The following is a 20,381-nucleotide window of genomic DNA, read 5'->3' as shown; positions in this document are numbered from 1 at the left end:
AGTTCGAAGCTTTTCATCTCTTGCATAAACATGGGAATGAATTTTGCGATGGTTAAATCTTTCAGTCTTTTCTCCATGATATTTACTATACAACAAAAATACCTTTTTAAAAGTGTGTCTTGTGTGTTTTTGCTCATTTTTTTCCATGTAAACACAAACACTTTTGCTCGTAGATTTCATGAGTCAACCAATATAGTCTTAACTTATTCAAGACATTGTTGCCATTTCTTACTGGTCACTGAATGGAACACAAACAAGATGCTACAAGTCATCAGCTACAAAATGGCTCTATATTATTCTACTATATCTACAGTACTCGTTCACAGAGTTGAGGAGCTTTCTTTGTAGTCCTTCAGAATGACGGAGGCGTAGTTCGGAGGGGTGCACAATATGGACTCGGACACGGGTGAGGTGTTGTGGAAAGGGCTCCCCATGCTCGCTGTATCACGGAACGGGGAGGGGGGCATCAGGGCCATAGAATCCTCCATGGCTGATTTGATCTGAACAACGTCGTCCTCTTCTTCTTCGTGAATCAGGCCGTTGTCATACATGTATCCATGGAGGAGGCCAAACTGTTCCTCCTCCACCTCTACCTCCTCCTCCTCCTCAATCTCCTCCTCCTCCTCAATCTCCTCCTCAATCTCCTCCTCCTCTTCTATCTCTATGGTGGAGGTGGGTTCCTCGTCATCAAAGGGGCCAAGGTCTAGTTGCAGGGGCAGGATTGCATGCTGCTGGATGAGATGAGCCTGGTGGTACACAGGCCTGCCATGACTGCTCCCAGACCGGCTCCCAAAACCACCACCACCCCCACCAGCCATAGGGCCAGGGCCGGGCAGACTGATCATGTCCATATCATTGAGCTCAGGGATGATGAAATCACTGTTGTACTGTAACAGTAGGTGGTCAGTGATGACCCTCTGTTGGGGGATCACTCTGCTCTGTGGCAGGGGCATGTGGTCAACAGGGGGATAATATTCAACCACCTCATCCACCTCTTTCATCGGCCCACCGATGGAGGGCATTATCTGCCCGTGGGCCATCATGTGGGGACTAAGGGGAGGGTTGTATCTGACCAGGTCGCACTCGTCCTCCTCGGCTACATTGTACAGAGTTTTGGTGCTGAGGTCAGAGAACTCCATGGCCATGCTGCTGCCTGTGTTATGGTAGGTGTTAGTTAAGGGTCTGATGACAGCCATCTGATTGGAGCATCCTGCTTCCTGTCTCTTCACGTGCACAGACAGTCTGTGCCAATTGTGCTCCCCTTTTGGAGGATGATGTCTTGCACCTGGTTCAGACCATGACACAGACTTTCCATTAGAACTATAAACAGAATAAAGATGGCTGTTAGCTCTTTCACAGGAACTCAGAAAAGTGAAGACAACAACAGCATTTCTGGTTCATGTAAAAATACATTTTTTTTAAACGAACGTTAAAATCAGATCAATTCTATGTTGATGGTGAGGTTTTGGGTTGAACTAAACCTTACTGAGGATTGTATATCTTTATTTATCTATTCAGATGAATGTATTTCCAATATACTATAAATCATTATGCTGTGTATCCTGATAGTACTCATAGGTATGCTGGTTTTCATTATATTCAGCAACAGATCAAATGTTAAGGTGTTTTTTAATTGAGCATTTGACCTGGATCTGGCATTATATACTCTCTCTCTGTGTCCCAAATGGCACCATATTCCTTACATAGTGCAATACCTTTGGGGCCTGGTCAAAAGTAGAGAACTAACCTACATAGGGTATAGGGTGCCATGTGGGACAAAGAATCTGAGAGTTAATTACTGTAAGACAAAATCAGCATCCCAGTGGTACCTCAGGAGAAAGGTCTGTACTCTCAAAGCGTCTCAGAGTACAAATTCTGATCTAGGATCAGGTCCCACCTGTCCGTGTAATCCTATTCATTATGATCTAAAAGGCTAAATCAACACTCCTCCTCTGATACTCTTTGTGAATACGGACCCAGGATTACATCAACCTACTTCTCAGAGTTCTTCTTCCGTTTGAACATGTTGAGCAGGCTGTTGCTCCGGCAAGTGCCGTCGCCCACGTGCATGCGCACGGCATCCGAGGTGGTGAACGCGCTGCGCACGTTACGCTCCGGCTTGGCGAGGATGATGTACATCTTGGGCGAGAACATACAGCCCAACGCCACGGTGACGCTCAGGCTCACGGAGAACGACGTGGTGATGATCTTATAGTTGGAGCCGAAGTAGATGGGGACAAAAGCCAGCCAGATTATACAGGTGGTGTACATGGTGAAGGCAATGTACTTGGCCTCGTTGAAGTTGGCCGGGACGTTGCGCGTCTTGAAGGCGTAGTAGGTGCAGCTCAGGATGAGCAGGCCGTTGTAGCCCAGCGGCGCCACCATGCTCAGTGTACTGGTGTTGCAGATGAGGTACACCTCCCTGATGCTGGGGTAGGACTTGACGGGCATGGGCGGCTCCAGGATGATCAGAGTAACCTCCAGGGAGAGCTGGACACTGACCAGGAGGCCGGCGATCACCAGCTGATTATACAAAATAATAAGAAGACAGGTTTTATATGCAGTTTTTCAAGATCACAGACACACCAAAGATTTAAAAAATGATGCGTCTAAAATAACATTATATTCCTTGTAGTACTCTACTTTTGACCAGAGCCCTGAGCATGCCCTAGAGCCCTGAGCATGCCCTAGAGCCCTGAGCATCCCCTAGAGCCCTGAGCATGCCCTAGAGCCCTGAGCATCCCCTAGAGCCCTGAGCATGCCCTAGAGCCCTGAGCATCCCCTAGAGCCCTGAGCATGCCCTAGAGCCCTGAGCATGCCCTAGAGCCCTGAGCATGCCCTAGAGCCCTGAGCATGCCCTAGAGCCCTGAGCATCCCCTAGAGCCCTGAGCATCCCCTAGAGCCCTGAGCATGCCCTAGAGCCCTGAGCATGCCCTAGAGCCCTGAGCATGCCCTAGAGCCCTGAGCATCCCCTAGAGCCCTGAGCATCCCCTAGAGCCCTGAGCATGCCCTAGAGCCCTGAGCATGCCCTAGAGCCCTGAGCATGCCCTAGAGCCCTGAGCATCCCCTAGAGCCCTGAGCATCCCCTAGAGCCCTGAGCATCCACTAGAGCCCTGAGCATCCCCTAGAGCCCTGAGCATCCCCTAGAGCCCTGAGCATCCCCTAGAGCCCTGAGCATGCCCTAGAGCCCTGAGCATCCCCTAGAGCCCTGAGCATGCCCTAGAGCCCTGAGCATGCCCTAGAGCCCTGAGCATGCCCTAGAGCCCTGAGCATCCCCTAGAGCCCTGAGCATCCCCTAGAGCCCTGAGCATGCCCTAGAGCCCTGAGCATGCCCTAGAGCCCTGAGCATGCCCTAGAGCCCTGAGCATCCCCTAGAGCCCTGAGCATCCCCTAGAGCCCTGAGCATGCCCTAGAGCCCTGAGCATGCCCTAGAGCCCTGAGCATGCCCTAGAGCCCTGAGCATGCCCTAGAGCCCTGAGCATCCCCTAGAGCCCTGAGCATCCCCTAGAGCCCTGAGCATCCCCTAGAGCCCTGAGCATGCCCTAGAGCCCTGAGCATGCCCTAGAGCCCTGAGCATCCCCTAGAGCCCTGAGCATCCCCTAGAGCCCTGAGCATGCCCTAGAGCCCTGAGAAGGCCCTAGAGCCCTGAGCATCCCCTAGAGCCCTGAGCATGCCCTAGAGGCCTGAGCATGCCCTAGAGCCCTGAGAAGGCCCTAGAGCCCTGAGCATCCCCTAGAGCCCTGAGCATCCCCTAGAGCCCTGAGCATCCCCTAGAGCCCTGAGCATGCCCTAGAGCCCTGAGCATGCCCTAGAGCCCTGAGAAGGCCTTGGTCAAAAGTAGTGCACTGTGTAGGGAATATGGTGCCATTTCGAACGCATCCAAAATCAAAACCAAACAGATTAATACAAAAAAAGAGACTAAGGAATAAGTCTATATAATCACCTGGGCCCAGGCGCTCATAAACCGCGGCTTCCTGGTACAGATCTTCTTCTTGCTGCCTGCCAGGATGCGTGCGATGCGGTTGGTCTTGGTGACTAACGCTGAGTAGCACATGGCGGCCGAGAGGCCCACTAGGAGGCGCTGCAGGTAGCAGGAGGTCACAGTGGGTCGGGCGATCAGGGTAAAGGGGCAGATGTAGCCCAGGAAGATGCCGGCCAGGATGATGTAGCAGAGCTCACGGCTGGAGGACTTGACCACGGGCGTGTCTCGGAACAGGACGAAGATGAAAGTGACGAAGGAGGTGACTAGGATGCCCAGGCAGGCAAACACCACCTGGACGATGGACTCTGGGTTCCCCCACTCCAGGTACCGCAAGGTGATGGGCTCACAACCTGGGGAGAAGACACAGATAAAGAGAAAATGTGTGAGACCTTTCTCTGAAGAGGTTTCACTAGAAACAAAGGACAAAGGCTATAATGTAATAAGCTAATGGGTTGATTAGTTGATTTAACCTAGGTCCTAGTCCAATATCTTTCATAGTATGTCTTACCTGACACTTCTTAATAATTAAATATTAGGAAAATGACCCAAAATCACAAAGGTAGAAACCAATAGTGTGTCGAAATTAGAATGCTGCCCAGTTGCCCAGAATGATGCCCAGAATAATATTCATTAAACATGGGTAGCCTATAGAATTTTACTTTCACCAAATCAACCATCAAAGAGCCTGTGTGACCGCTGCCTCCAGTTTGAAAACACACCAAGAATTAAAGTAGGTTTTCAGCTCAACTATAAATAAACCCCTTCTCTACTTAGGGAGGGCTAGTGCACAGCACAGCTAGCCATGGGGAGGGGAGGAAGAGACAGGCTGGAGTACAGAGCATAACCATGGGAGGGAAGAGGGAAGGGGGAAGGACATGACTGCAGCAGGACTCATTAAATCACTGCAACCTACCACTGGTCCCAGCATCCAACATCACAACAGTATCCATTCACAGACAAACCTAACTGACGCCAAATATTTCACTGACCAATTTTATATCGACATCAAACTGCAAAAACAAAATAATCACAAAAGGTCATTAAGTATTTTTTGTTATGATAGTTAAAATAAAATCTAAACAAAACATTTATTTTCACAAAGTTGTTGACAATTATTTTTGGGTCAGTATTGTCGTTTCATGTCTAATGCCTCTGGCGTAAAAGTAAGAAATGTGAATGAATTTAAAGGAGCTCATCTGAAGCGTTTGAAGAGCTTGAAAGCCCTTTGAAAGTAGAACGGGTAAGCAGCGACAGCAAGAGAGAAGTAGGGCTATCTGCAACACGTTGAACATGATTAATGGTGCTCTGGCCCCATGGGGACACCTTTGAAAATAGGACAGCAGTGTAGGACAGGTGGGTGATATAGTGCTGCTACTAACCATTATGGATGAATCAACTCTGTTGTGCTGAAATTAAGTGTTGTCCTGTGAAGGTTTTAGGGAACTGAACGTGAAAATAAGTGCGTAATACCCCTGGGGGAATGGAGCTTCCCCTGTGAATAAGATATCTGCTCGGATCTCGAAAATATTATGCTATTATACAGCTGAACAGAAAGGCAGAGCAAAACACGTGAGCAAGGAACTCCATCTAAATACTGCAAATAGCCAATACGCTGTAGGCCTACTATAACGTCAGGTAATAATACACAAGATATATACAATGGTAGAAGATAATATATGTCTTAGAATGATGTACTGTAACCAGGTGTATTTTGGCCATCATTAGCTGTGTTGCTGTAGGCACCTCTACAAAGACAAGAAAAGCTGAAACCAAACAGCATACCCTCCTAACAAAAACAACAGCATGATGGCACTGTTTTGTACTCTTTCGTTTGTTCCCATTTAGTCACAATTCTGTAGATATGGAAGAGGGAATGGCTGTACCTTCCAGTTCGGGGTCCGGCCACCAGCCCAGCTCGCAGGTCCTGCAGGTGAACTCATCCTGGACGATCTCGTTGTCTTTACAGGGCGTACAGATCCAGCAACAGCTCACCTCTCCCTTCCTGATCACCTGTATCCATCAAACACATTGAGTGATTGTATGTATGAGATCATTAAAAACACCTACAGACAGGATGAGATAACACTGTCAGTGTAGCCGCTCAACTTACTGCATTAACTCATACAGCCGCTCCCAGTTCCCTCACTAGTCCCTACCCCTTCCCCTTCCCAATGACCGTTCATCTGCAGGGCCTGTATAAGTATAATCAGGGTAGTGGTGGAGTGTCAACCATATTTCTTACACCTTACAGATCTGCAAACTGAAAGGTTATTGCAGATTGCTGATGTGTTAGTCGGGCTAACACAAGCTTTCACAAAGGCAGATTGATTTTAATTACGAAATCAAATGCCAGTGGGCGTCCTAGTGTTAATGAAAGTCGATGGATAAATGAATAATACGGTTCAGTAGCATCTGTGTGTGTGTGTGTGTGTGTGTGTGTGTGTGTGTGTGTGTGTGTGTGTGTGTGTGTGTGTGTGTGTGTGTGTGTGTGTGTGTGTGTGTGTGTGTGTGTGTGTGTGTGTGTGTGTGTGTGTGTGTGTGTGTGTGTATGTATATACACTGTACGTGCTATTGACCCGCACCTTGATCTCTCCCTTGGAGCAGGGCTCACTGCAGACGGAGCGGACCATGTCACTGCGGTTGATCTGCATCATGTAGTCATCGATGCTGAGCTGACCCTCGTGCCACGAACCCACGTTGATGTAGTCGAACGCACCAGGCTCCACATACTGGAGGTTCATTATTTCATACCTAACAGAGGAGGGAAAGTTGATTTGATGAAGATCGTTGTTGACAAAGCATAGCACATATAAAATATCTTAGCGCATATAAAATATCTTAGCACATATAAAATATTTTAGCACATATAAAATATCTTAGCGCATATAAAATATCTTAGCGCATATAAAATATCTTAGCGCATATAAAATATCTTAGCACATATAAAATATCTTAGCGCATATAAAATATCTTAGCACATATAAAATATCTTAGCGCATATAAAATATCTTAGCGCATATAAAATATCTTAGCACTTATAAAATCTGAAAGTTGCATTTGATTCAAGTGTACATAGACTTATTTTTGTTGTGAAAGGGAATGCAACAGATTAAATTATGTTAATGGTCAGGGGACTTTGGTTTATTGGTTTATTCGGATTCCCATCAGCTTTTTCCGAAGCAGCAGCTGTTCTTCCTGGGGTCCACACAAAGAACATATAACATGACATGTAACAAAACACTGATAGACAAGGGCAGTCACACAAACTTCAAGTACAACGATATACAAACAATACAACTAAAGAATAATAAATGTGTAGAGTGTGTGTTAGAGTGTGATAGAGAGAGAGTGTGTGTGTGTGTGTGTGTGTGTGTGTGTGTGTGTGTGTGTGTGTGTGTGTGTGTGTGTGTGTGTGTGTGTGTGTGTGTGTGTGTGTGTGTGTGTGTGTGTGTGTGTGTGTGTGTGTGTATGTTTGTGTGTGTGTCATTTCACAGTCCCTATTGTGCCATGAGATGTTGTTTTATCTCCCTAAAATGACTTTGGGATAAATATATTTATGAAGGAGCTTCTCTTCTTTCAAAGTTGACAAGTACATTTATTTGATAGGTTTCAGTAGGATTGATCCATAATGAGCTTCTGGAAACATCTTTCTAATCATCTGCAACAGTATTGTCACTGTCAGGGGATTTGTGTTGAATACAAAGAGTTGCTGTACTGGTCGTATTCTAGCGCAGTCATCTCGCTCAAGGCACCAACTTCTTAACCATTAGATCAAGAGGAAATCCCCTCTTAAGCCGGGGGCACACTGGTTCTATGTCTTATGGCAGTGCTATGTCATCACGAGAACGTGACTCCAAATCACCTGGGCTACACCTACCTGCCAGGCGTGTCCCCATTCTCATCGAACCACACGTCTTCTCCAGACACCCCAGTGAAGGAGGTCCTCAGGAGGAACTCTAGCAGCTGGCTTCCATCGATGGGGTCCATGGCCTCACACAGTCCCACATGGCCGGGGCAGAGGTGGCTGTGCATGTCATGCAGACCCTGAGCCATGGCGTAGATAGCGTTGATGACGAACCCCATCTTACTGTCCTGGACATAGTTATCCTCCAGACTTTCGTAACCTGTAATTAAAACATGAAATTAAGATTAGGGATGGATTGTTTTCCTGTAATGTAAAGAAAAGAAAGTGCTACATGTTTCAGTGCTGCAACCATTATACAACAATTATATAACGCTACAATGCTATGCAATACAAAGTGCAATAGATATTCATAGCTGAATATGAAATAGACAATCATATTTTTCTATTGTCAAATTTTTGGCAGCATAATACAGACTGACATATTGCAAAAGAATGATAGGGTGTCCGCAGACACATGCTTATTATTATTCTTGGGCTTATTTGTTTATTTGGATCCACATTAACTTTTGATAATTTTAGGCTATGGGCATCAGAAGGACACACTGTTCTGTTCTCTTCTGTTCTCTTTTGTACTGTACTGTGCTGTGCTGTGCTGTGCTGTGCTGTGCTGTGCTGTGCTGTTCTGTTCTGTTCTGTTCTGTTCTGTTCTGTTCTGTTCTGTTCTGTTCTGTTCTGTTCTGTTCTGTTCTGTTCTGTTCTGTTCTGTTCTGTTCTGTTCTGTGCTGTGCTGTGCTGTGCTGTGCTGTGCTGTGCTGTGCTGTGCTGTGCTGTGCTGTGCTGTGCTGTGCTGTTCTGTGCTGTTCTGTGCTGTTCTGTTCTGTTCTGTGCTGTTCTGTGCTGTTCTGTGCTGTTCTGTGCTGTTCTGTGCTGTACTGTTCTGTGCTGTTCTGTTCTGTTCTGTGCTGTGCTGTGCTGTTCTGTTCTGTTTTGTGCTGTTCTGTTCTGTTCTGTGCTGTGCTGTGCTGTTCTGTACTGTTCTGTGCTGTTCTGTACTGTTCTGTGCTGTTCTGTGCTGTTCTGTTCTGTGCTGTTCTGTTCTGTGCTGTTCTGTTTTGTGCTGTTCTGTTCTGTGCTGTTCTGTGCTGTTCTGTTCTGTGCTGTTCTGTGCTGTTCTGTTCTGTGCTGTTCTGTTCTGTGCTGTTCTGTTCTGTTCTGTTTTGTGCTGTTCTGTTTTGTGCTGTTCTGTTCTGTTCTGTGCTGTTCTGTGCTGTTCTGTGCTGTTCTGTGCTGTGCTGTGCTGTTCTGTGCTGTTCTGTTCTGTTCTGTTCTGTTCTGTTCTGTTCTGTTCTGTTTTGTGCTGTGCTGTTTTGTGCTGTGCTGTTCTGTTCTGTTCTGTTCTGTGCTGTACTGTGCTGTGCTGTGCTGTGCTGTGCTGTGCTGTGCTGTTCTGTGCTGTTCTGTGCTGTGCTGTGCTGTGCTGTGCTGTGCTGTGCTGTGCTGTTCTGTTCTGTTCTGTTCTGTTCTGTTCTGTTCTGTGCTGTTCTGTGCTGTTCTGTGCTGTTCTGTGCTGTACTGTTCTGTGCTGTTCTGTTCTGTACTGTTCTGTGCTGTTCTGTTCTGTTCTGTGCTGTGCTGTTCTGTTCTGTTTTGTGCTGTTCTGTTCTGTTCTGTGCTGTGCTGTGCTGTTCTGTACTGTTCTGTGCTGTTCTGTACTGTTCTGTGCTGTTCTGTGCTGTTCTGTTCTGTTCTGTTTTGTGCTGTTCTGTTTTGTGCTGTTCTGTTCTGTTCTGTTCTGTGCTGTTCTGTTCTGTGCTGTTTTGTGCTGTTCTGTTTTGTGCTGTTCTGTTTTGTGCTGTTCTGTTCTGTACTGTTCTGTGCTGTTCTGTGCTGTTCTGTTCTGTGCTGTTCTGTTCTGTGCTGTTCTGTGCTGTTCTGTTCTGTGCTGTTCTGTGCTGTTCTGTGCTGTGCTGTTCTGTGCTGTGCTGTTCTGTGCTGTTCTGTGTTGTTCTGTGTTGTTCTGTTCTGTACTGTTCTGTTCTGTGCTGTACTGTTCTGTTCTGTGCTGTTCTGTTCTGTACTGTTCTGTTCTGTACTGTTCTGTTCTGTTCTGTGCTGTTCTGTGCTGTTCTGTACTGTTCTGTTCTGTGCTGTTCTGTTCTGTACTGTTCTGTTCTGTACTGTTCTGTGCTGTTCTGTACTGTTCTGTGCTGTTCTGTTCTGTTCTGTGCTGTTCTGTTCTGTTCTGTTCTGTTCTGTACTGTTCTGTTCTGTGCTGTTCTGTTCTGTTTTGTGGTTAGGGCATCAAAGGGCAGGCATTATATTATAGCATCAAAGAATTCCTGTTACCATGGAGCCACCAAAAGTTTTGTATTTGCAAGTCGCCCTTCAATTATGTATAAATAATGGTGATATTATAATGAATTGACAGAGGAAGAAAATCTATTATTCTACTGTATCCTTTCCTCCCTCGATCCATTTGTATCCTTTGTTTGTCAGAAATACAGGGCTCGTGAATGAAGCCGTATTATGCCATATGTTAAAAGATGGAGACTGCAGGGTAACACTTTGATGATTTACAAAAGGTATACTATTTAAAGATACCAATATATAATAGATCCAGGGCCACCCTAATGGATTAACAAGCTTTAAGCAAGCTAGAAGCAGTATAAGTAGCACATACCGTTGGTGATCTTATACTACAATATCTCAATGTTAATAACAGTCTCCGGTACAGAAAGTGATCAACATTAAGCATCAAATAAACAATTGTGTTCATATCAATTTGTAAATCCAACCGTTCTGCAGTGATTGCTCAGTATTCAGATATGTTTGTTTGTAGTCGTGCTTGTGTTATTTTTTTTTAAATCAATCAGCTCACATAGTGATACAAGTACTAACAAACACACCAACGATAGATTGGATAGGGTTGTAGTGGATAGTGGCAGGCAGAGTGAGAGTTATATTCAGACAAGGTGTACCTGGTGGTGCCCCACTTAGAATGAGTCCTTGAGTTTGACCCTTACTTACTTCACTAACTTTTCACACTTGATGAAGTAGTACGTTACATGCATACAGATAATCACTACTGTTTCACTCTTCAAGTATCTCAGCTGTTGACCATGTTTCGTTTAATATAAGATAATAGTAATAACAATATATGCCATTTAACAGACGCTTTTATCCAAAGCAACTGACGGTCGTGCATGCATACATTTTACGTATGGGTTGTCCCGGGAAACGACCCCCCTATCTTGGTGTTGCAAGCCTCATGCTCTACCAACTGAACAATTTAACGTCTTTCTTTGTCCTCATCTCATCCTACTGATAAATCTTGTAACGTCATGAAACCTACTACTTAAGTGTGTGTACTGTATGTACACACAATTCTAACACCACGGTGTCTTGACGTGTTGGGCCGAAGGTCCATATAGGATCATGCAGCATGTGGTTCTACAAGGCAGACCAGCCAGCTGGCATCTCATCTAATGCTTTCAAATGTTATTGGGCTATGTTTTATACAGCAATCTCAAAACCAGTTGTTGTGATCTCACTGCAATGCATAAAACCACCCCAATAGCCTTATATAGTAGAGGTCAACAGATATACATTGGTAGGGTTGGATTTCAGGGTTGCTATGACTCTGATTTGGTCTCCATGCAGCCTAGGAAAAACTGTCTAAACCACAAAGGGCAATAACTTCCCATCAAACAAATCCTAGAGTTGTCTCTTGATAAATCACAATATCAGTGGACCTCTATGTATATTGCCAGAGTGACGTGCTTTACGAGATCATTCAGATAAAATACACACTCACCATCTTGGAGCTCTATGCAAAGAAACAATAGATGTGACTCAACAGCAAACTATAACTCTGTCTCTGATTATCACACATTATCAATATCCCTCTCATACATAGGAAGTAGAGAAACTTAGAGCTTGATTTGTGAAATGAGGTGGAAGAGGAGTCTTTCTTGTCAAAACGAGGTGGATATAGATTGGAAAAAAATATCAACAGCAGATTGACCAAGGGAACAGGACATGTAAAAGAGAAATGGAAATTCATGCTAAATATAAAAATAAAGTATATACTGTTGCATGCAGTGTATATATACGTTTAACTTCAATACATTGTTTTTGTCAACAAAAATAAGTAATTTCTATAGAATTCATGACTAGATTTGCTAAGAAATTGTACCCGACTCGACAAGCTTGGGTTAAAAAAAGTAAATATACAGCTAGCTCAAAAGGAATTTAAAAGCGCAACAACAAAAAAACATTTTGAGAACATGCTTTCTGAGCATTGTTTCAAGTGATCAATACAGCTTCAGCTAATCAATTAATCTTGATTATTTAAAAAAAAATTGTGAGATCAAATGTGCCATGATAATTCAATTTACCTAGATCATCTTTGGTTGGCCAGGAGAATGTTTCAGAAAAAAAAAAGACATAATATTATTGTATGGCTCCAGTAGATGCACAGAAACGTCCACCCTAAAGTACGCATAATAGAAGAAATATATATTCGTTCGAGTTTCATGAAGCTTCTAGACTTTTTTATTTTATTTTTTTATTTTAAATTTTATCCCATTTTCTCCCCAATTTTCGTGGTATCCAATCGCTAGTAATTACTATCTTGTCTCATCGCTACAACTCCCGTACGGGCTTGGGAGAGACGAAGGTCGAAAGCCATGCGTCCTCCGAAGCACAACCCAACCAAGCCGCACGGCTTCTTAACACAGCGCGCCTCCAACCCGGAAGCCAGCCGCACCAATGTGTCGGAGGAAACACCGTGTACCTGGCCCCCTTGGTTAGCGCGCACTGCGCCCGGCCCGCCACAGGAGTCGCTGGAGCGCGATGAGACAAGGATATCCCTACCGGCCAAACCCTCCCTAACCCGGACGACGCTATGCCAATTGTGCGTCGCCCCACGGACCTCCCGGTCGCGGCCGGCTGCGACAGAGCCTGGGCGCGAACCCAGAGACTCTGGTGGCGCAGTTAGCACTGCAATGCAGTGCCCTAGACCACTGCGCCACCCGGGAGGCCCAGCTTCTAGACTTTTGAAACAAAAATACCAAAATGATATCAAATCTAAAAATCTTAATGTAGTTATTAGTTGAGACAACATCAAGTATACCATGTTAGTTTACAATGTAAGTCATCAACCCTTCTGAAGAAACCATTATTATACTCTATCGTATCTACCTGAGCAGTTTTTCCTGTAGTTCATGTTCTCCTGCGGGTGCCCTGGGATGCGGCACTGGAACCTGTGCTGCCAGAACTCAGGGAACCACGGGTTCCTGGTGTTGGTGTGGAGGCGGAGCTTCAGGAAGTAATCATCAAATGACGTGACCTCCTCCGACTGCAGCTTCACAGTGATCCCGCCCACAGCCTCCTGTTCATAGCCCTCAACCACCTCATCTCTGTCTGCCCAGCCATCACTGTGGGGGGAGAGACACAGTAGCTTTGTAGTAACATCACTGTTAGGACTACTCTATACCACCCTTAAATGGATGGTCTTTAAGAGCGTTTCAATGGCATCCTAAAAAATAAGTTTGGAACGGTTTTACATGAATCTGTCAGGGACTGAGACAAACGTTTTTTTGTTTGCCTACATCGAGGAGACACAAGTCGTAGAGTCTGAGGGATGTGGCAAGACAGCATCTTCAAGCGTCACAACAAAAGCTGAAGCTATGGTGTGACAAAACCGCAAGAGAAAGAGAACTGAAGTCTGGGTCTTACTACTCTTACCTTCTGGGACAAGTAAAGTGGTTGCCAAGTGGCAAGGGCCTCAAAAGTGGTCAGCAAGACAGGGCCAATATAACCTATGAGATTCTCTGTCTAGGAAAACTGTGTCCCAAACAAAGAATATTGCAGAGAATATCAGAAGTAAAGTTAATGAATATAGTCTCTGTGTTGCGTGCACTCATGTCATAGCTTAGGGAGGAGAGATGAGCGTGCGCTCCAGGACACAAAAACATCACAGTAACATCATCACAGCCTGTTGCTCGAAGACTTCCACCATCTTATATCTGTCTGCCCAGCCATCACTATAGGGGACAGGACAGCTGAATCAGTATCATACAGATGTAGGATCTGAATTTGAGCCAGTTGCTACAGCAATAAAATAATCCTGCAGCAACAGAAAATGTGAATTATTATGTGGATTATAATTAATGGACATTTTTGTAGGGGATGATAAATTTTTTGTTAGAGAAAATCAAGTCTGAAATTTCAAAGTGGAAATTACAAACTTTAGGAGCCTTTTTAAAACTCAAGTTTTCATTTAAATTCTTAATTCTAAATTCTTAGCAACCAAAGAGTGATCAAATTAAGATCCGACATCTGTAATACTTAGAACTACACCCCTTGCAGTCTTGCCAGGGGAATATGCTAATGATACAAAAATGAAACAATTGAATGAATGTCCTCCTCCCTTCTCCAGCATGGCAACATCACCAGTATATAGCCATCTGTTTCACAGCACTACTCACACACTATGTGCCAAGAACTTGCTGCTCTGACGTCAGCACATAGAAGTCATCACACAAACCATAGTAGGAACAAAACACACTCAACGAGGCCAAATCACTTCGATGTGGGACACATAGAATTGTTGTATTGTCTAACCTTTACATAGATGGAAGGAACCCTATATACCCAAATCAAAGACAATGACAAATGTAATGTCAGGATTCAAGGAAAAAGCCCTCTGGTATTTAGAAAAGGCCTCTTGTCTCCTAGAGGGACCACACACACATGTAGAGTGCAGAAAATGGATAGTCTACTGTACTCTACTCTTCTATACTCTACTGTGCTCTACTGTACTGAACTCTACTCTACTCTAATTTACTCTACTGTACTGTACTGTACTCTACTATAGTCTACTCTACTGTACTCTACTCTACTCTACTCTTCTATACTCTACGCTACTCTACTATACTGTACTGTACTCTACTCTGCTGTACACAATTGTACTGTACTGTACTGTACTGTACTGTACTGTACTCTATTGTACTTTAATCTACTGTACTGTACTCTACTCTACTCTACTCTACTCTACTGTACTCTACTCTACTCTACTCTACTCTACTCTACTGTACTCTACTGTACTCTACTGTACTGTACTCTACTCTACTCTACTTGTATTGTACTCTAATCTACTGCACTGTACTGTACTCTATTGTACTTTAATCTACTGTACTCTACTCTACTCTACTCTACTGTACTCTACTCTACTGTACTCTACTCTACTGTATTGTACTCTAATCTATTGCACTGTACTGTACTGTACTATACTGTACTGTACTGTACTGTACTGTACTCTATTGTACTCTAGAGCAGTGGTTCCCAAACTTTTTATAGTCCCGTAACATTCAAACATTCAACCTCCATCTGTGTACCCCCTCTAGCACCAGGGTCAGCTGCGTACCCCCTCTAGCACCAGGATCAGCGCACTCTCAAATGTTGTTTTTTGACATCATTGTTAGCCTGCCACACACACACTATACAATACATTTATTAAACATAAGAATGATTGTGAGTTGTTGTCACAACCGGCTCGTGGGAAGTGACAAAGAGCTCTTATAGGACCAGGGCACAAATAATAATATATTAATAGTAATCTATAATTTAGCTCTATATTTAACCATCTTACATATAGAACCTTATTTGTTCATAGAAAATTGTGAATAACTCAACACAGGTTAATGAGAAGGGCGTGACATAACTGCAATGTTGGGTTGTATTGAAGAGAGTCTCAGTCTTAAATCATTTTCCACACACAGTCTGTGCCTGTATTTAGTTTTCATGCTGGTGAGGGCCCGATAATCCACTCTCACATAGGTACGTGGTTGCAAAGGGCATCAGTGTCTTAACAGCGCGATTTGCCAAGGCATCATACTCTGAGTGCAACCCAATCCAGAAATCTGGCAATTCAATTTTCACAGAACAGCTTGTGGCAATTTCGATGAGGCTCTCTTGTTCAGATATCGGTAAGTGGACTGGAGGCAGGGCATGAAAGGGATAATGAATCCAGTTGTTTGTGTCATCCGTTTCGGGAAAGTACCTGCGTAATTGCGCACCCAACTCACTCAGGAGCTTCGCTATGTCACATTTGACATTGTCGGTAAGGTTGAGTTCATTTGCACACAAAAAAATTATACAATGATGGAAAGACCTGTGTTGTTGTCCTTGTTAATGCAGACAGAAAAGAGCTCCAACTTCTTAATCATAGCCTCAATTTTGTCCCGCACATTGAATATAGTTGCGGAGAGTCCCTGTAATCCTAGATTCAGATCATTCGGGTGAGAAAAAATATCACTCAGATAGGCCAGAGAAACTCGTCATCAGTGAGAAACTCGTCATCATACAAGCGGTCAGACAAGTGAAAATGATGGTCAGTAAAGAAAACTTTAAACTCGTCTCTCAATAAAAAAAAAACGTGTCAATACTTTGCCCCTTGATAACCAGCGCACTTCTTCTGTATGTTGTAAAAGCGTTACATGGTCGCTGCCCATGTCATTGCATAGTGAAGAAAATACAGGAGAGTTTAGGGGCCTTGCTGCCTGTCATGGGTTTTGCGCTATCAGTACAGATACCAACATGAGCAGCAGCTACGTTTGACTACATACTGGAATTTCTGCGAGAGAGTAACGGTTAATGTGATTTGATGTTAATTATTTGACTAGGCTACCTGTATTTGACATTGTGTTGTTATTTAAACGTGAATCACATTATTATTTGATGTAGCCCTACGGCTTTGTGGGTACCCCAGTTTGGGAATACCTGCTCCAGAGTACTGTACTCTACTCAACTATACTGTACTCTAATCTACTCAACTGTACTGTACTCTAATCTACTCTAATGTGCTCTATTGTATTATACACTACTCTATTGTACTGTACTGTGCTCTACGCTACTGTACTGTACACTACTATACTGTACTGTACTGTACTCTACTGTACAGTACTTTACTCTACCCTACTATACTGTACTGCACTTTACTCTACTTTACTCTACTGTAATGTACTGTACTCACCTGTACTGTACTCTACTGTATCCTACTGTACTCTAATCTACGCTACTCTACCCTACTGTATTATACTCTACTGTACTCTACTCTACCCTACTCGACTGCACTCTACTCTACTGTACTCTACTGCCCATTACTTTACTCTACTATACTGTACTCTACTCGACTGTACTGTACTCTACTTTACTCTACGGTACTCTACTCTACTGTACTCTTTTGTACTGTACTGTACTCTAGTACACTCTACAGTACTCTACTGTCCTGTACTCTACTGTAGTCTACTGCACTCTACTGTACTCTTTTGTACTGTACTCTACTGTACTCTAATCTACTGTACTGCACTGTACTCTACTCTACTGTACTCTAATCTACCGTACTGTACTCTAAACTACTCAACTGTACTTTACTCTAAACAATTCTACTGTTCCCTACAGTACTTTATTCTACTCGACTATAGTGTATTCTACTATACTGTACTCTACTGTACTCTACTCTACTGTACTCTACTCAACTGTACTGTGCTCTAATCTATTGCACTGCATGGTACTCTACTATACTGTACTCTACTATGCTGTACTCTACTGTACTGTACTTAACTCTTCTCTACTGTACTGTACTCTACTGTACTCTACTCTACTCGACTGTACTCTACTCTACTCGCCTGTACTCTACTCTACTCGACTGTACTCTACTCTACTCGACTGTACTGTACTGTACTATAATATACTGTACTCTGCTATAATGTACTGTACTTTACTCAACTGTACTGTACTCTACTCTACTGTACTCTACCCTACCGTACTCTACTGTACTCTACTGTACTGTATTGTACTGTATTGTACTGTACTGTACTGTACTCTAGTACACGCTATAGTACTCCACTGTCCTGTACTCTACTGTACTCTACTGCACTATACTGTACTCTACTCTATTCTACACTCTATATAAAATGTTGTTCCAGGAGAATATGACTAACTGTGTTACTTTTCAAACCAAATTAAGCTCAGTTATGGATGTTTTGGCCAAAGCAGCGGTGGCAGAAATAAGTAAAATGTTCGATGATGGGTCTACTGATGGGTAAAGTAAAATGTTCTACTCTACTCTACTGTACTCTAATCTACTCCCCTGTACTCTACTGTACTTTACTCTACTGTACTCTACTCTACTACACTACTCAACTCTACTTGACTATACGGTACTATACTATGCTGTACTTTACTATACTCTACTGTACTCTAATATACTGTACTCTACTGTACTGTATTCTACTGACCTCTACTGTACTGTACTCAACTCTACTGTGATGTACTCTACTATACTGTACTCTACTCCACTCAACTGTACTATACTCTACTCGACTGCACTGTACTCTACTCAACTGTACTCTACTCAACTGTACTCTACTGCACTCTACTGTACTATTTTGTATTTTACTCTACTGTACTGTACTCTACTCTACTGTACTCTAATGTACTCTACTCTACTGTAATCCACTCTACTGTACTCCACTGTACTCTACTCTACTGTACTGCACTCTACTGTACTCTACTGAACTCTACTCTACTTGACTGTACTGTATTCTACGATACTGTACTCTACTCGACTGCACTGTACTCTACTCAACTGTACTGTGCTCTACTCAACTGTACTGTATGGTACTCTACCACACTGTACTCTACTATCCCGTACTCTACTGTACTCTACTCCACTGTACACTCCTCTACTGTACTGTAATTAACTCTTCTCTACTGTACTGCACTCTACTGTACTGCACTCTACTGTACTCTACTCTACTGTGATGTACTCTACTATACTGTACTCTACTCCAATCGACTGTACTGTACTCTACACGAGTGCACTGTACTCTACTCAACTGTACTGTGCTCTACTCAACTGTACTGTACTTAACTCTTCTCTACTGTACTGCGCTCTACTGTACTGCACTCTACTGAACTCTACTGTACTGCACTCTACTGAACTCTACTGTACTGCACTCTACTGAACTCTACTGTACTCTACTCTACTGTACTGTACTGTACTCTACTCCACTCTACTGTACTGTATTCTACTGACCTCTACTGTACTGTACTCAACTCTACTGTGATGTACTCTACTATACTGTACTCTACTCCACTCAACTGTACTATACTCTACTCGACTGCACTGTACTCTACTCAACTGTACTCTACTCAACTGTACTCTACTCAACTGTACTCTACTGCACTCTACTGTACTATTTTGTATTTTACTCGACTGTACTCTACTGTACTGTACTCTACTCTACTGTACTCTAATGTACTCTACTCTACTGTAATCCACTCTACTGTACTCCACTGTACTCTACTCTACTGTACTCTACTCTACTGAACTCTACTGAACTCTACTCTACTTGACTGTACTGTATTCTACGATACTGTACTCTACTCGACTGCACTGTACTCTACTCAACTGTACTGTGCTCTACTCTACTGTACTGTATGGTACTCTACCACACTGTACTCTACTATCCCGTACTCTACTGTACTCTACTCCACTGTACACTCCTCTACTGTACTGTAATTAACTCTTCTCTACTGTACTGCACTCTACTCTACTGTACTGCACTCTACTGTACTCTACTCTACTGTGATGTACTCTACTATACTGTACTCTACTCCAATCGACTGTACTGTACTCTACACGAGTGCACTGTACTCTACTCAACTGTACTGTGCTCTACTCAACTGTACTGTGTTCTACTCAACTGTACTGTACTTAACTCTTCTCTACTGTACTGCGCTCTACTGTACTGCACTCTACTGAACTCTACTGTACTGTACTCTACTCCACTCCACTGTACTGTACTCTACTGCACTGTACTATAAGATACTATACTGTACTCTACATGTCACGCCCTGACCATAGTTCCTTTTTTATGTCTCTATTTTGGTTTGGTCAGGGCGTGAGTTGAGGTGGGCATTCTATGTTTTTGTTCTATGTTTTCTATTTCTATGTGTTTGGCCGGGTGTGGTTCTCAATCAGAGGCAGCTGTCTATCGTTGTCTCTGATTGAGAACCATACTTAGGTATCCTTTTCCCACCTGTGTTTTGTGGGTAGTTGTTTTCTGTTTTGTGTGTCTTCACCTTACAGGACTGTTTCGATTTTCGTTTATTCACTTTGTTATTTTGTATTTAGTGTTCAGTTTTTTCAATAAAGCATGAACACTTTAAACGCTGCACCTTGGTCCACTCTTCCTTCAGCCCACGAGAAGCGTTACACCACAGCGGAGATTGAAGTATCTGTCCATAGGACCACTTTAAGCCGTACACTCCACAGAGCTGGGTTTTACGGAAGAGTGGCCAGAAAAAAACCATTGATTAAAGAAAATAATAAGCAAACACATTTGGTGTTCGCAAAAAGGCATGTGGGAGACTCCCCAAACATATGGAAAAAGGTACTCTGGTCAGATGAGACTAAAATGTATCTTTTTGGCCATCAAGAAAAATGCTATGTCTGGCACAAAC

General features: G+C 43.6%; 1 protein-coding gene across 1 annotated transcript in view; it reads right to left on the bottom strand.

The window, feature by feature from the left end:
- Positions 1-320: 320 nt before the first annotated feature.
- LOC120023657 (metabotropic glutamate receptor 1-like) overlaps positions 321-20,381 on the bottom strand; it is a 30,538-nt gene continuing 10,477 nt past the window's right edge. The window contains exons 3-9 of the mRNA XM_038967710.1: positions 13,050-13,285; positions 7,860-8,106; positions 6,565-6,733; positions 5,866-5,992; positions 3,944-4,332; positions 1,997-2,523; positions 321-1,320 (exon numbers count right to left, since the gene is read on the bottom strand). Coding sequence (XP_038823638.1) covers positions 321-1,320; positions 1,997-2,523; positions 3,944-4,332; positions 5,866-5,992; positions 6,565-6,733; positions 7,860-8,106; positions 13,050-13,285 — 2,695 coding nt within the window. The remainder of the gene's footprint in view (positions 1,321-1,996; positions 2,524-3,943; positions 4,333-5,865; positions 5,993-6,564; positions 6,734-7,859; positions 8,107-13,049; positions 13,286-20,381) is intronic.

This window comes from Salvelinus namaycush, chromosome 28 (genome assembly GCF_016432855.1).
Source record: "Salvelinus namaycush isolate Seneca chromosome 28, SaNama_1.0, whole genome shotgun sequence".
NCBI classification, from domain to species: domain Eukaryota; kingdom Metazoa; phylum Chordata; class Actinopteri; order Salmoniformes; family Salmonidae; genus Salvelinus; species Salvelinus namaycush.
Note: the sequence above shows the minus strand (reverse complement) of the source record. Positions and strands in the feature narration are given on the sequence as shown.